This window comes from Balaenoptera borealis (assembly GCF_965194805.1).
Source record: "Balaenoptera borealis genome assembly, chromosome: 6".
Lineage (NCBI taxonomy): Eukaryota > Metazoa > Chordata > Mammalia > Artiodactyla > Balaenopteridae > Balaenoptera > Balaenoptera borealis.
In genome coordinates, this window is record NC_138863.1 from 21,666,544 (window position 1) to 21,680,264 (window position 13,721).

General features: G+C 39.0%; 1 protein-coding gene across 1 annotated transcript in view; it reads left to right on the plus strand.

The window, feature by feature from the left end:
• FN1 (fibronectin 1) overlaps positions 1 to 13,721 on the plus strand; it is a 68,324-nt gene that overhangs the window by 22,859 nt on the left and 31,744 nt on the right. Inside the window, exons 14-21 of the mRNA XM_082396757.1 lie at positions 1,140 to 1,320; positions 1,515 to 1,691; positions 2,517 to 2,645; positions 2,748 to 2,837; positions 3,651 to 3,845; positions 4,591 to 4,863; positions 6,177 to 6,443; positions 12,280 to 12,387. Coding sequence (XP_082252883.1) covers positions 1,140 to 1,320; positions 1,515 to 1,691; positions 2,517 to 2,645; positions 2,748 to 2,837; positions 3,651 to 3,845; positions 4,591 to 4,863; positions 6,177 to 6,443; positions 12,280 to 12,387 — 1,420 coding nt within the window. The remainder of the gene's footprint in view (positions 1 to 1,139; positions 1,321 to 1,514; positions 1,692 to 2,516; positions 2,646 to 2,747; positions 2,838 to 3,650; positions 3,846 to 4,590; positions 4,864 to 6,176; positions 6,444 to 12,279; positions 12,388 to 13,721) is intronic.

Sequence of the window (13,721 nt, forward strand, 5' to 3'; positions counted from 1 at the left end):
CTGAGAGTTTATTCCTGAGTATTTTCTTCTGATAACAAACCAACAAAGTTCACATTGCATGAAAGGCTTATCGTTAAATCTGAGCTAATTATAATGACTAATTTAGTTTTTTCACAACATATTTAAATTTAAAGAGTACTAGGATCACTTTCATTTATTTCAAAAATATAAAGGGACACTTGAGTGTTTGAATTATTGAGGAACTGGTTGATTGGATAATTTTTTTAAATCACTGGGTATTAAAAATGTATTTTGACTTATATTAGTTTGGAATATACACTTAAAAGGATCTCAACTTGTTTGAAGTAAGGATGTTTCTTTTCTACACATTTTAATGCAAAGAATTTTGTGCCATGATATATTAATGAAGTTGGACAGGATGTGAATGTATAAACTGGAGACAAAGATTAAGTAAACTGAGATCGCATTCTTCTGCAGATTGCATTCTTTTGCCCAAAGTTGGCTAACCACTTTTGAGGGGTGGTTCATATCCAAGAATGAGTCATAAAACCAGAGCAGTTAAACCTTGTATGTGATTGTCCCAGGCACTGAGTCATGAAGGAATGTTATGTCTTTGACTGCTCTGCAAGAAACTTGGTTTGTAGCCCACCAAGTGAAAGATAGAATATATGTCCTTTTCCCACTGCAGAGAGGAATATATCTCTGTTCATTATAGAAATTTAAAAGTTGGGAAAGGCAAAACTTGGGATCTACATATTATGTTGCTGATATTAAATTGAATAATTAATCTGGCAAAAAGGAAGGTGCCCAGGACCTCCCACTGTGTAATCTTGGCCATGTCACATAATTCTGTTTCTTCACCTACAAAATCAGGGTGATAATACCAGTAACTTGGAGGATGGGGGAGATGAAGATCAAATGAGAGTATGCAAGGAAAGCAGCACAGAGCATGGCGTGTAGTAAGCTATCAGTAAATATTAGGTTTAATAATCATTATTATTAATGTTAACAAATTCTGCTACAGGTTTCTATTCCGACTCCAATTTTCCATGATTTTCCTCCAAAATGGAGCTGCATAGACCCCTCATTCTTCTTTGAAGAATACTCCACATCATCTCTGAGTGTTCATCTTTGTGAATACTTGTGTGATTTTTTTTTTTTTTAACTTAAATTTTTAGAAAAATTCTCCAGACCGTTGGAAGGAAGCCACCATTCCGGGCCACTTAAACTCCTACACCATCAAAGGCCTGAGGCCAGGTGTGGTATACGAGGGCCAGCTCATCAGCGTCCAGCACTACGGCCAAAGAGAGATGACACGCTTCGACTTCACTACCACCAGCACAAGCTCAGTGGTGACCAGTACGTACCCCAGCCGCCAGCCCATCTGTGCCCACATTTCTCAGAGCTGGGCTCCCCGCAGGAAGTGCCTTCCATCTCGATTCATATTATTCCATGGATGGCACCCACATTTTTTAAAACCTGATCATCTACAGACGATGCTAGTAAATTTCCTCAATGGCTGAAGGCTCTCTCCCCTCTTTCTATGACTCTAGGCAACACCGTGACGGGAGAGACAACACCCTTTTCTCCCGTTGTGGCCACCTCCGAATCCGTGACTGAAATCACAGCCAGCAGCTTTGTGGTCTCCTGGGTCTCGGCTTCCGACACTGTGTCCGGATTCCGGGTGGAGTATGAGCTGAGTGAAGAGGGAGACGAACCACAGTACCTGGGTGAGCTCAACGTGTGGATGACCAGCTGCTGGGAAACCCTGCTTGGGGTGGGGCTGGGGGCACCCACGCAGGTGGCCTGGGAAGTTCGGAAGTAGTTGACAGCTCAGACTGCACAAACGGCCCTCCAGTGTGAGTCTGGAAAACAACTGATCCTTTTTAGAACCGAGCTGGGTTTTTCCTGAGCTGTGCTCACTTTCCCGGTCCCTGATGGGAGCTGTGTTATGCGTTAGCCTGGAGGTCCACAAAACAAAAGTGTTTTCTTCCTGGAAGTAATTGCCAGCATGAGGACTGCAGTGGAGAAAATGTTAGCTTTGGGAGAGGCACAATACCCTCATTCATGCTTTTCAGATTCTCGTGTTTAGGGGACTTTTAAAAACTTTATTGTGGAGAAATAAATACACATACTGAAAAGTACACAGATCATAAACATAGAGCTCGGTGAATTTTTATAAAGTGAACACACTGTGTGACTAGGACCCAGATCAAGAAAAAGGACATCCCTCCTACCCACTCCCCATCATCCCCCACCTATAACCACTACGCGGACTTCTAACTACAGAGGACTATGTTTACAAATCTGGGGGTGGATTAAAATTATACATCCTTAGAGAAAATATTTGGGAAAAAGGGGAAAAAAAGAAAAATTATCTCATAGTGCATTGATAATTATTGACTATCCATAGCACATTTCCTTCTAGTTTTCCCTCACCACCACCCCCCTCCCCACCATGAATACGTAGTTTTAAAAATATCCTTCTCATAGGTTATGGAGTCATTAGAGGGATTGGTACGCTCCGATAGTAACCTTTCCCTTTTATTTCAAAGATCTTCCCAGCACAGCCACTTCTGTGAACATCCCTGACCTGCTTCCTGGCCGAAAATACATTGTGAACGTCTATCAGATATCCGAAGAAGGAGAACAGAGTTTGATCCTGTCTACCTCACAGACAACAGGTACACGTGTACTGTGTGGTGTGAAAAGACTTTTTTTCCTGTGAAGCAGACCTAGAGCAATGTTTCCTGACTGTTTTTCTCATTTCTTCCTTTCTTTGTTAGCACCTGATGCCCCGCCTGACCCTACTGTGGACCAGGTTGATGACACCTCGATTGTCGTTCGCTGGAGCAGACCCCAGGCGCCCATCACAGGTCAGCTTAGCCGCCTCTTCTTGGCCCCCATGTTAATCTTGATGCCATAAACGGTGAGGGAGAGGATTCTGATCTGTGAGCAGGCAAATCACTTAAATCTCCTATGTAATTATTGGACCAGGGTGGAGATGTGTATGTGTATGTGTGTGTGTGTGTGTGTGTGTGTGTGTGTGAGAGAGAGAGAGATATTGTCTTACAGCCTTACTTTCTTGTGGATCATTTCCTCTTAAATCTGTTTTATTGACCTACTTCACACACAAAACGCACCCACACACAATCACACACATAAACCTCTAAAGCCAGCTCATGGACTTATTACACCAGGCATTCCTGTGGTAGAAGAGGGGTAATTTTTCTGAAAACCTCACTCTAAGACTTATTCTTAAAGAGGCAGCTGAGCTGCCTTCTTAGCTCATTAGATGACTCAGCTGTCTCTGAAGTTCCTAAAAGACAGACGTGCTAGATAACTCTGTGCTCAGAGTGGTTCCTTAATTGCTTCCTTCATCCAGGGCTCGAAGAGAAGAAATCGGTTTAACATGAATATTTTCACCCTCTGACTTCTCTAATAGACATTTATTAAGGATCTCGGGTCTTCAAGGATCATATTTAATATTAAAAAGTTTTGCATGACTGTTCTTGTTTTATCTTTGGACTGAATAGTCCTCATAAGAAGTAGTACTATTGAACGAGTCAAAAAGAATCACTCATTCTGAACTAATCCAGCAAGATGCTAAGGGCTGTTAGGAAAGGGGACCTTTTGAAACCTCTGTTTCATCAAACAGTGTATCGTACTTTTTTCTCCTGAATCTGCAGGATACAGAATCGTCTATTCCCCATCAGTAGAGGGTAGTAGCACAGAGCTCAACCTTCCTGAAACTGCCAACTCTGTCACTCTCAGTGACTTGCAGCCTGGTGTTCAGTATAACATCACTATCTACGCTGTGGAAGAAAATCAAGAGAGTACTCCTGTCTTCATCCAACAAGAAACCACTGGCGTCCCACGCTCAGGTAACCTGAAGACGCTTCCTGTAGTATCTTATTTCTTAAGGCTGAAGAAAGTAACATCTTTAACCTCCCTTTTGCTGGAGGAACAAAACCAACCTTGGCTTGTGTTCATTCCATGAGCCTGCTGGGGACGACCGGACGTGTAAGATGAAAGAATACTTGCATCTGTGGGAGGGTTGCTTTGTCTCTGTCAACAGTTCCTATATGCAAGTTGTCTTATGGATTAGTATATCCTTGAACTTATGAAATTTAGCAGAAATGTCTTCACTCTAAAGTAACTTATCAAAACTGGCTATTGGCCTTCCTGATTAAAAACTGACAGCATAAAGTCTTCATATTTTGCCCCAGAAACTTAACGGGCAGTTCATCTGTTGCTCTTAAGTATTATAAAATGATTTAGTAAAATAAAAACCACCACATTTTTTTTCAGTTGTTGCAAGAGTTTGCTTTGGGGTTTTTTTTTTTGGTACGTTTATCTTAAACCCCTCAATAAGATACTTCATATGTTGGAAACTCATCTGCTTCCCAACATATTTTACATAAAAGCTTTAAATGTCACATGTAAGCAGTATGACTGAGCTACAAAAATATAACCCAAAAAAGCATATTCTCTGATTAAGAGAGAAAACTTAGCTCTGGAATGAGAGGCTCTATGAATTGCCCTATACCTTAAAAACTCAGGAAACTGGCTTTTTAAAAACAATCCTCAGCAGGAATTGAAAATGACCGGTTGGCTCTTGTCTGTTAGATAAAGTTCCCCCTCCCAGGGACCTGCAGTTTGTGGAGGTGACGGACGTGAAGATCACCATCATGTGGACGCCCCCCGAGAGCACGGTGACCGGTTACCGAGTGGACGTGATCCCCGTCAACCTGCCCGGGGAACATGGGCAGAGGCTGCCCATCAGCAGGAACACATTTGCAGAAGTCACTGGGCTGTCCCCTGGGGTCACCTATCACTTCAAAGTCTTCGCCGTGAACCACGGGAGGGAGAGCAAGCCTCTGACAGCACAGCAGACGACCAGTACGTTTGGGGTCCTTTACCTCCAGCCCAGACCCTCCACCCTCACTTCCAACCTGTGCTGAGTGGGCAGCATGCCATCACTTGTAGGTTCACAGTTAGAAACAGGAAAATACTCAAGGGATAGGGAATGTATACTGGACATAAAGCACATTAAACTTGAAAACAAAACTTAGACAAGCTCCGTAGAGGCTAAATGGTAACCCATTTCCCAAATACACGTACCAGGGGAATGGCACTAAGAGAGGAGAACTTAACCTAATTTTCCTTGCTAATGGAGACATGGAGTGAAAATTTGAGTCCATTTTTGTGTAACTAAATATACCTAGATCAAACTTTAAATGTAGTATCTTTATCCTTTTATAGTAGAATTATTTGCAAATAGTAATTGCTAAAACATTTAGTGCGTATTAGGCACAAGGTCATATGCCCACTTCTTTACAAGCCTCATCCTCATATTTAATCCTCGTTTTGAGTTAATGAGGAAGGTCTTATTATTATCCCTAGGGGATACATGAAGAAACTGAAGCTTATACAAAATTCTGCAACTTGTAAAGTCTCAAAGCTGGGAAATGATTGAGCTGGTACCACACAGACCTATGTCTTTTTGACTCCAAAGCCCATGTTTTCAGTGATTATACTTGACTACCTCTTAAACATTTCCTCCCTCTGAAAAGTGTTTTAATTATTGTAGGGAGGCTGCCAGTTACACACTCAAGAAGAAAACTCACAATTTCTATGGTTCTTTCTGATAGTGCAAACTCACCAGGGTCTTGCTATAAATCTGAGGTTCTGAGTATATGTTATAATTATTGTCTAATCTGAATCATGTGAAAATAACTTTTATTACTCCAGCAAAGGACTAGTCATTGAATAAATGCAGAGAATATCACTTTTGTTCTGTGTGGAGCTTTCCTCTTGCCTTCATTTTCGTGGGCTTATTTCTCTCTTCTTAACCTGTTTGGCTCAGAGCAGAGCAAATTGTGGCTTCACAAGTATTTGTTTTTGTTTTTAAATACCATCTCTGTAATGTTAGTGTAATTTGTGAGGATGATGGGAAAGTCATGCTGGAAAATTAGCCTTCCCACAGGATCAAAGTCAAGCAAAAACAGTGAGCAATTTCTCATGACTGGCACAGAGTTTTTGCAAAGTTCTCTGTAGCACTCAATCTCTTCATGGCTAAATATTTCCAAGGTTTTGATCTTAGTTTCAACCTGGAGAAGAAAGAACTTAGAAAATTCAGTCAAGCTTTAGGATTTCAGTATGATAATTTTGAGGTGCAAATATTTCTCGACGTGTTTCATCTTTTTTTCTAGAATTGGATGCTCCCACCAACCTCCAGTTTATCAATGAAACTGACACCACCGTCATAGTGACCTGGACTCCACCTCGTGCCCGGATAGCCGGGTACCGACTGACCGTGGGCCTGACCCGTGGAGGCCAGCCCAAGCAGTACAACGTGGGTCCCTCCGCCACGCAGTATCCACTGAGGAATCTGCAGCCGGGCTCTGAGTACTCTGCAACCCTCGTGGCCGTGAAAGGCAGCCAGCAGAGCCCCAGAGCCACTGGGGTCTTCACCACTCGTAAGTCAAAGGTTAAATGTCTTTTCTTAGTGATATCATAGGTTCTTATCTATATTTACATTCTCTCTCCTTCATCCATTTTTTTAAAAAGTTAACTTAGGGAATTCGCTGGCCGTCCAGTGGTTAGGACTCTGCTCTTTCACTGCCCAGGGCCCAGGTTCAATCCCTGGGGATCCTGAAAGCCACTCGGCACAGCCAAAAAAAAAAAAAAAAAAGTTAACTTAAAAAACTTTGTACAAGATTAAATAATTTTTTTGATTAAAAAAAAAGATTTAAAGCAGTACTACTCAAAGTGTGACCCATGGACCCATTGCTGGTCTGCGAACTGTTTGTTGCATGGACTAAGGAGCTTATGCCAGAATGTAGATGATGGAGCACACCATTTAGTTCAGTGGATGCTTTTTTGAAGCAAGGTTTTCTTAATGAAGGAAGCAGTGCATTACCTGACATATGTTGCCAAGATCCTTATTTTCTCTGGGACCAGCACTTTGAGTAACATTGTTTAAAACACCCAGTTATTTGAAAATTGAAGGCTACTGTATTAAATGAATTTACCAAATACTAGTTAAGGCAAGAAAAAAAATCAGCACCTATGTCTACATCCTAATACTTTGGGTATTGAATGATAGCAGTAAATGTGGAACAAAAACATCTACCAGTTGAATAGAAACCAACAGGACAAGAGCTAAGGAAATGATTTCTTTACAAGTGTTGACTGCAGCAGATTAAAGTACCTTCTGCAGAACAGAATAGCTTTTTTTTTTTTTAATTACTCTTGAAATTCCACAGAAGGAAAAATACTGACAGTAATGTTTTGTCCTGTCTGTCTTTTACTCAGCACTTTACAGGAAGTGGCCTTAAATCTCTTATATATCTAAATCACAATAGAGGACTGTATTCATAAACTGATTTCTATCAAATGCAACTCATTTACATTACAAAGAAATATGAGACCTATCATTTCTAGATAAGCATTAATTTTTATTTTTAACTCACTTTGAATTGCAGAAGGACCTAACTTAATACTTTTTCAGCATGTATTGCAACTATGAACTAGCTTGCAATTTCCTAAAAGCTCTCCACAAATCTTACTCTTTGACTAATTTGAAAAGTAGACATTAAAAAGCATTCAAAAAGTGAATATAAGTTTAGTTTTTACATTACTATGGAATTTATTTCACAAAGAAAATTCTCTATAAAATTATCCCTGTAAGAATTCATAATTTACTAAAAATTTATTTCCATTTAAATTTTGTGTATGAAGTTTGGCTAGTAAAGGCTTTTTCTTAAGTAACTGCTAATCATAGGCAAGTAAAATCTGTTTTTATCTCTAAGTTAACCTTTAAATTTTGCTTTTTTATGTCACATGTTACTAAGATACTCTAAAATCTATTAACATGAAATCAATATCTTTGTATTTCTTGTAAATGTCTGTTTCTCATAGATGACCTTCTTTTCATTAGAATGGAAATTTCAGTAGATTTAGTCTTTTACTGACCACGTATACTTCTGTATATTATCTATTTTACTTTTTAACTTTTTAACGAGACATATTTTACATAGTTTCTTTTGTTGGATAGAGTGCCTATAAAAGAAAAAGCATTTTATTTATTTATTTATTATTTTATTGAACTATAGTTGAATTACAATGTTGTGTTAATTTCTGCTGTACAGCAAAGTGATTCAGTCATACATATATATATTCTTTTTCATATTCTTTTCCATTATGGTTTATCACAGCATATTGAATATAGTTCCCTGAGCTATACAGCAGGACCTTGTTGTTTATATATGCTATATATGCTAGTTTGCATCTGCTAATCCCAGACTCCCAATTCTTCCCTCCCTTACCTCCCCTCCCCCTTGGCAACCACAAGTTTATTTTCCATATTTGTGAGTCTGTTTTTGTTTCATAGATATGTTCATTTGTGTCGTATTTTAGATTCCACATATAAATGATATCATGTGGTATTTGTCTTTCTCTTTCTGACTTACTTCACTTAGTATGATAATCTTTATGTCCATCCATGCTGCTGCAAATGGCATTATTTCATTCTTTTCTATGGCTGAGTAGTATTCCATTGTGTATATATACCACATCTTCTTTAACCATTCATCTGTCTGTTGACATTTAGGTTGTTTCCATGTCTTGGCTGTTGCAAATAGTGTTGCTGTGAACATAGGGGTGCATGTATCTTTTAGAGTTATAGTTTTGTCTGGGTATATGCCCAGGAGTGGGATTGCTGGATCATATGGCAACTCTATTTTTAGTTTTTTGAGGAACCTCCATACTGTTCTCCATAGTGACTGCACCAATTTACATTCCCACCAACAGTGTAAGAGGGTTCCCTTTTCTTCACACCCTCTCCAGCATTTATCATTTGTAGACTTTTTAATGATGGCCATTCTGACTGGTGTGAGGTGGTACCTCATTGTAGGTTTGATTTGCATCTCTCTAAGAAAAAGCATTTTTAATGATACTAAAAATAATTAAATGGAGTGGGTGGGGCAATATTGACTATTTCAAGTACTTTTGGAGACTTTGATGTATTGGACATGTTATTTTATTGTCTGCACAATACATTTATTGAAAAATATAATTTTATTTGAGTTAACTGATAGAACTACTTTTATTAGATAAAGGTCAACGTCGTGCCTTGCACATAGTATACTTTAAAAAAAAATTTTTTTTCCATTATGGTTTATCACAGGATAGTGAGTATAGTTCCCTGTGCTATACATTAGGACCTTGTTGTTTATCCATTCTAAATGTCATAGTTTGCATCTACCCACCCCAAACTCCCAGTCCATCCCTCTCCCTCCCTCAAAAAATATTTGTTGAATAGATGATTGTGAAAATAGCTCTACCAAGCTTAGATTTAAATAAACCTCTGTAAGCAGTGAGTTCTACAACTTCGTTTGAACTTCAAGTACTCTCTGAGGCTGTAAACATCAGCAGGGCTTGCATAGTTTTGAAATTGCTTTAAGTTTCTGTAGCTTTTTACTGTTAACAAGCTGAATTCTGGGAACAACTTTTCTGGGTTTTATAACTTGTGTTAAATTGTTAAGAGCACACGGCAGGGGGTGGCGGAGCTGTTTCTGGGGAAAATCAGCTTACTCCTTTAGAAATCGGGCAAATTTTATTTTTTTACCATCTAGGCTGTCCTTCACCTAACAAGACCTGCCAGAATCCATAGCTCATACTTACAGTCACATTCTTTGTTTGCCATCAGTTTGTGGGTTTGTGGTTTGGAGAGTTTCCTGTAATGGTCTTCCCAGGCAGAGCGCATCATCTTAAGCTTGAGAAAGCTCTAGCTGGCTGGCTCAAGCAATAGAAAACACCCAGTCTTAAAGCCCAAGACAGTTGAGGAGAATATTTTTGTGAAAAAATTGTGGCTTTCACAGATGTTCAGTGAAAGAAGCTGACTGCTCTCTGCATTGTTTCTTGTGGGCATTAACATGGTCACCCAGGGCTGGCCATGGCATTTTGGCAAAGTCAGTGGCAGCCAAGTGGTGTATGATTTCAGAGGCTCTGGGGAGGCATCACAGGTCACCCATCCTAATTCCACTGAGAATACCATCAAAATAATAACATACTCGTGAAACAGCTCTCCAAACCAGGAGAACTTCAGTTCAGCAAGTAGAGCAGCCATTACAAAGTATGCCCACATGTATTTTATTTTTTCAGACAGCAGTATTTTAAAAATACTTTTTAAAAAATTGCACATGAAAATCCATATTGGAAAACACTGGAAGAATTGCAGTGCTGGGCCTGAATTTTCCCATGACTGGAGCTGAGTAGTAACGGAGTACTACTTAAAGACTTTTTTTTTTGGAATGTTTTATTTACTTATTTATTTATATGGGGGTATAGTTGTTTTACAATGTTGTGTTAGTTTCTACTTTACGGCAAAGTGCAGTACAGTTCTCTGTGCTGTACAGCAGGTTCTCATTAGTTATCTATTTTATACATATTAGCATGTATATGTCAATCCAATCTCCCAATTCATCCCACCCCCTTCTTTCCCGCCTTGGCATCCACATGTTTGTTCTCTATGTCTGTGTCTCTATTTCTGCCTTGCAAACTGGGTCATCTGTACCATTTTTCTAGATTCCACATATATGTGTTAATATACGATATTTGTTTTTCTCTTTCTCAGAGTAGGCTTAAAGACTCTTAATGTTCATTTGTCTAAGTCTGGAGGATAAGTCTTTGTCTCACCAGCCATTCATAATTTAGTATAAACGCGTTTACTAGTGTTTTGTCCCCAGTGGGCACAAAAATTTGGTTGAGACGTAAAGAGGAAGGAATTATGAAGGCACTAAACATGTGATCAAGGCCATCCACATGCTTGAAAGCCCTGAATTTGACTCACCAGACACAAATGTCTTGCCTTCTGAGACCTCACCTTTCCCATAGCAGCCAGTTATTGAAATGCTTATTATAAGATTTAGTTGTTCTGCCAATTATATTTTAGAGATTCTAAATTTATGAAAAGATTTGTAAGATTGTTGAAAATGTCTATTTCAGCTTTATGTACACATACTCTTTTTCTTCCTCTTTTTCTTGTTTTTTTTTAATTTAAAATTTTTTTTTAATTTTTTAAATTAATTAATTAATTTATTTATTTATTTATTTAGTTTTGGCTGCGTTGGGTCTTCATTGCTGCACGTGGGCTTTCTCTAGTCACAACGAGCAGGGGCTACTCTTCGTTGCAGTGTGTGGGCTTCTCACTGTGGTGGCTTCTCTTGTTGCAGAACACGGGCTCTAGGCGCGTGGGCTCAGTAGTTGTGGCACACGGGCTTAGTTGCTCTGTGGCATGTGGGATCTTCCCGGACCAGGGGTCCAACCCGTGTGCCCTGCATTGGCAGGCAGATTCTTAACTACTGCACCACCAGGGAAGTCCCTCTTGTTTTTTTTAAAGTATTATTTTCACTAAGAAATAGCAGTGATGTCAGGATGCTAGGAGATTCGAAATAAACTTTTATTATAATTCCTAATTCCAGTGACAGAATACTAAATTTCTGCAGTGTGATTATTCTGAGTGAATAATCACATATTTAAGGAAAGTATCTTTAGTATTTATAAGTGCATCCATGGTGGCAGATTTCATTAACCTTTCACATGGCATCTCTTTCTGCAACCAAAAATAATTGGCCATCATTATGGAGTGATTCAGCATATAGCTATTTTTAGATAATCATCTATAATTTAACCATTGTTCTCAAAATAATGATTAAGAAGCGGAGTGATAATCAGTTTGTGGTGACCAGTTTTACATTTTATATGGGATTCTATACTGATGATATAAGGAAAGTTATTGTCATCAAACTTAAATCCCAAACATGATGAAAAGACACAAATTTCAGAATCCAAGGAGTTGAAAGGGTCCTCTGTGGTCATCCAGCTCCTTGTTATTTAAATGTGATTCCCAGACTGACAACACTGGCATAACAGAAATGCAAACTACCTAGCCCCATGTGGACCTACAGAATCAGAACCTGCATTTTAGCCAGGTCTCAGATGATTTGTGTGGCACATGAAAGGTTGAGAGGCATTGACCTACTCCAAATTTTCACATATGTCACATTCTGGATCCATTAGCTGACTAAAACTGAGGTTCTCGATAAAAATGTTTGTTATCGGGACTTCCCTGGCGGTCCAGTGGTTAAGACTCCACACCTCCACTGCAGGGGTTGCGGGTTCGATCCCTGGTCGGGGAACTAAGATCCCACATGCCTCAAGGTGCGGCCAAAAGATTAAACAAATAAAATTTGTTATCTGCATTCTCTGTGATTCCAAGTCTTGAACACATGCTTTGATTCCATTTCACAGTGCAGCCTCTGGGCTCCATCCCACCTTACAACACAGAGGTGACTGAAACCACCATTGTGATTACATGGACGCCTGCTCCAAGGATTGGTTTTAAGGTAAATTGCAGATGTTCCTAATCCCTTGTAATACAGCCCTGGGTTGCCCTCGTGTTTCTGGATGTAGTTGAAACAGGATGGTCAGGAGTCAGGAGACTTGGGTTTCGTCCTGGTTCTGTTCATGCCTCTCTGACCACTTTGTCAGGGCATCACAATACTTCTGCCTCCCTGAATTGCTGGAAAGATGGACTGAGGCAGTGAAAGTGCTTTGCAAAGAGGAAAGCATTAGTATGGAACTGTTAGTTGTTATCTTGTTTTCTCTATCCTTTCTCCCAGGGAGTTAGATTTAAAGATATATAGGGAAACTGCTCTTGTTGTGTTGTTCTAAATGGTATCAACAAGTTCACAAAAACCAATTTAAGGAGACCAGTTAAACTCAGAGTCACTCAAAAATCACATTTTTATCCAATCAGTTTCATCTCAACTTGTTCAAAGCCCCTTAGGTGAATCTCTTAATAGACATTAAGATTAAGGTCTTCCCTATAGATATCTGGATACATATTCTTTAAAGTAATGGTATTAGGGAAGTGATGAATACAAATGAATGTGTTTAAAAGAATTCCTTTTTTTGGCATTTAAAGTGTGGAGAGAGAAATATTTATTATAATTGAAAATCAAGTCTAAATCCCCATGATTGTTGGTTTAAAAAAATATACCAAAGATCATTTCTTTTTTCGAAATACGCAAATGGTATATTGATGATTATGCTACTTAAATATAAAGAAACCCTTTTTGAAGATTGTCAGTATACCTTTTAAATTTCCCTTAATAGTGTCATTTTGACTTTCAGGAGCCTTATAAAGTACTAAGGATGTCTCTAGAGCTGAACACTGATGACACAATATTACCTAGGTTTTTCAAATAAAATACTAAAAGGATTGAAAATTAAGGGCACATTAATCTTAATTCTTCTTTTGTAATATATCAGCCTGCAGTTGAAGCTGTCCTTCTTCAAAAGGAGTGTTTTTGAAGTACAAAGTGTTACAGGGACTGGTACATTTAAGTTGAATGCTAGTAACTCATTAAAGAGAGAACTAGAGGATTTCTTCCAGTAAAAAGAAAATAAGAAATGAATGGGCATGTGGCCCAAAGCCCTTGTGTACTTCTGGTTTGTACCAGGAGATTATTTATCAAGCAAAACAGTATGTAATGATGTTTCTCTGGAACGTTCCATTACAAGCTACCTTAACTTAGTTTTGGAAGATACTTCCCCTAAGTGGCACCCTACCCACCCGCCCCCCAGTTCCAGGGAATTTCCAGCTACATTATTTAATAGAGCTAAAGTAATGTCCCAACTCATTCCCAACTAAAAGCAGAGTGTAGTTCCTGAGGAGTCCACATTATGCA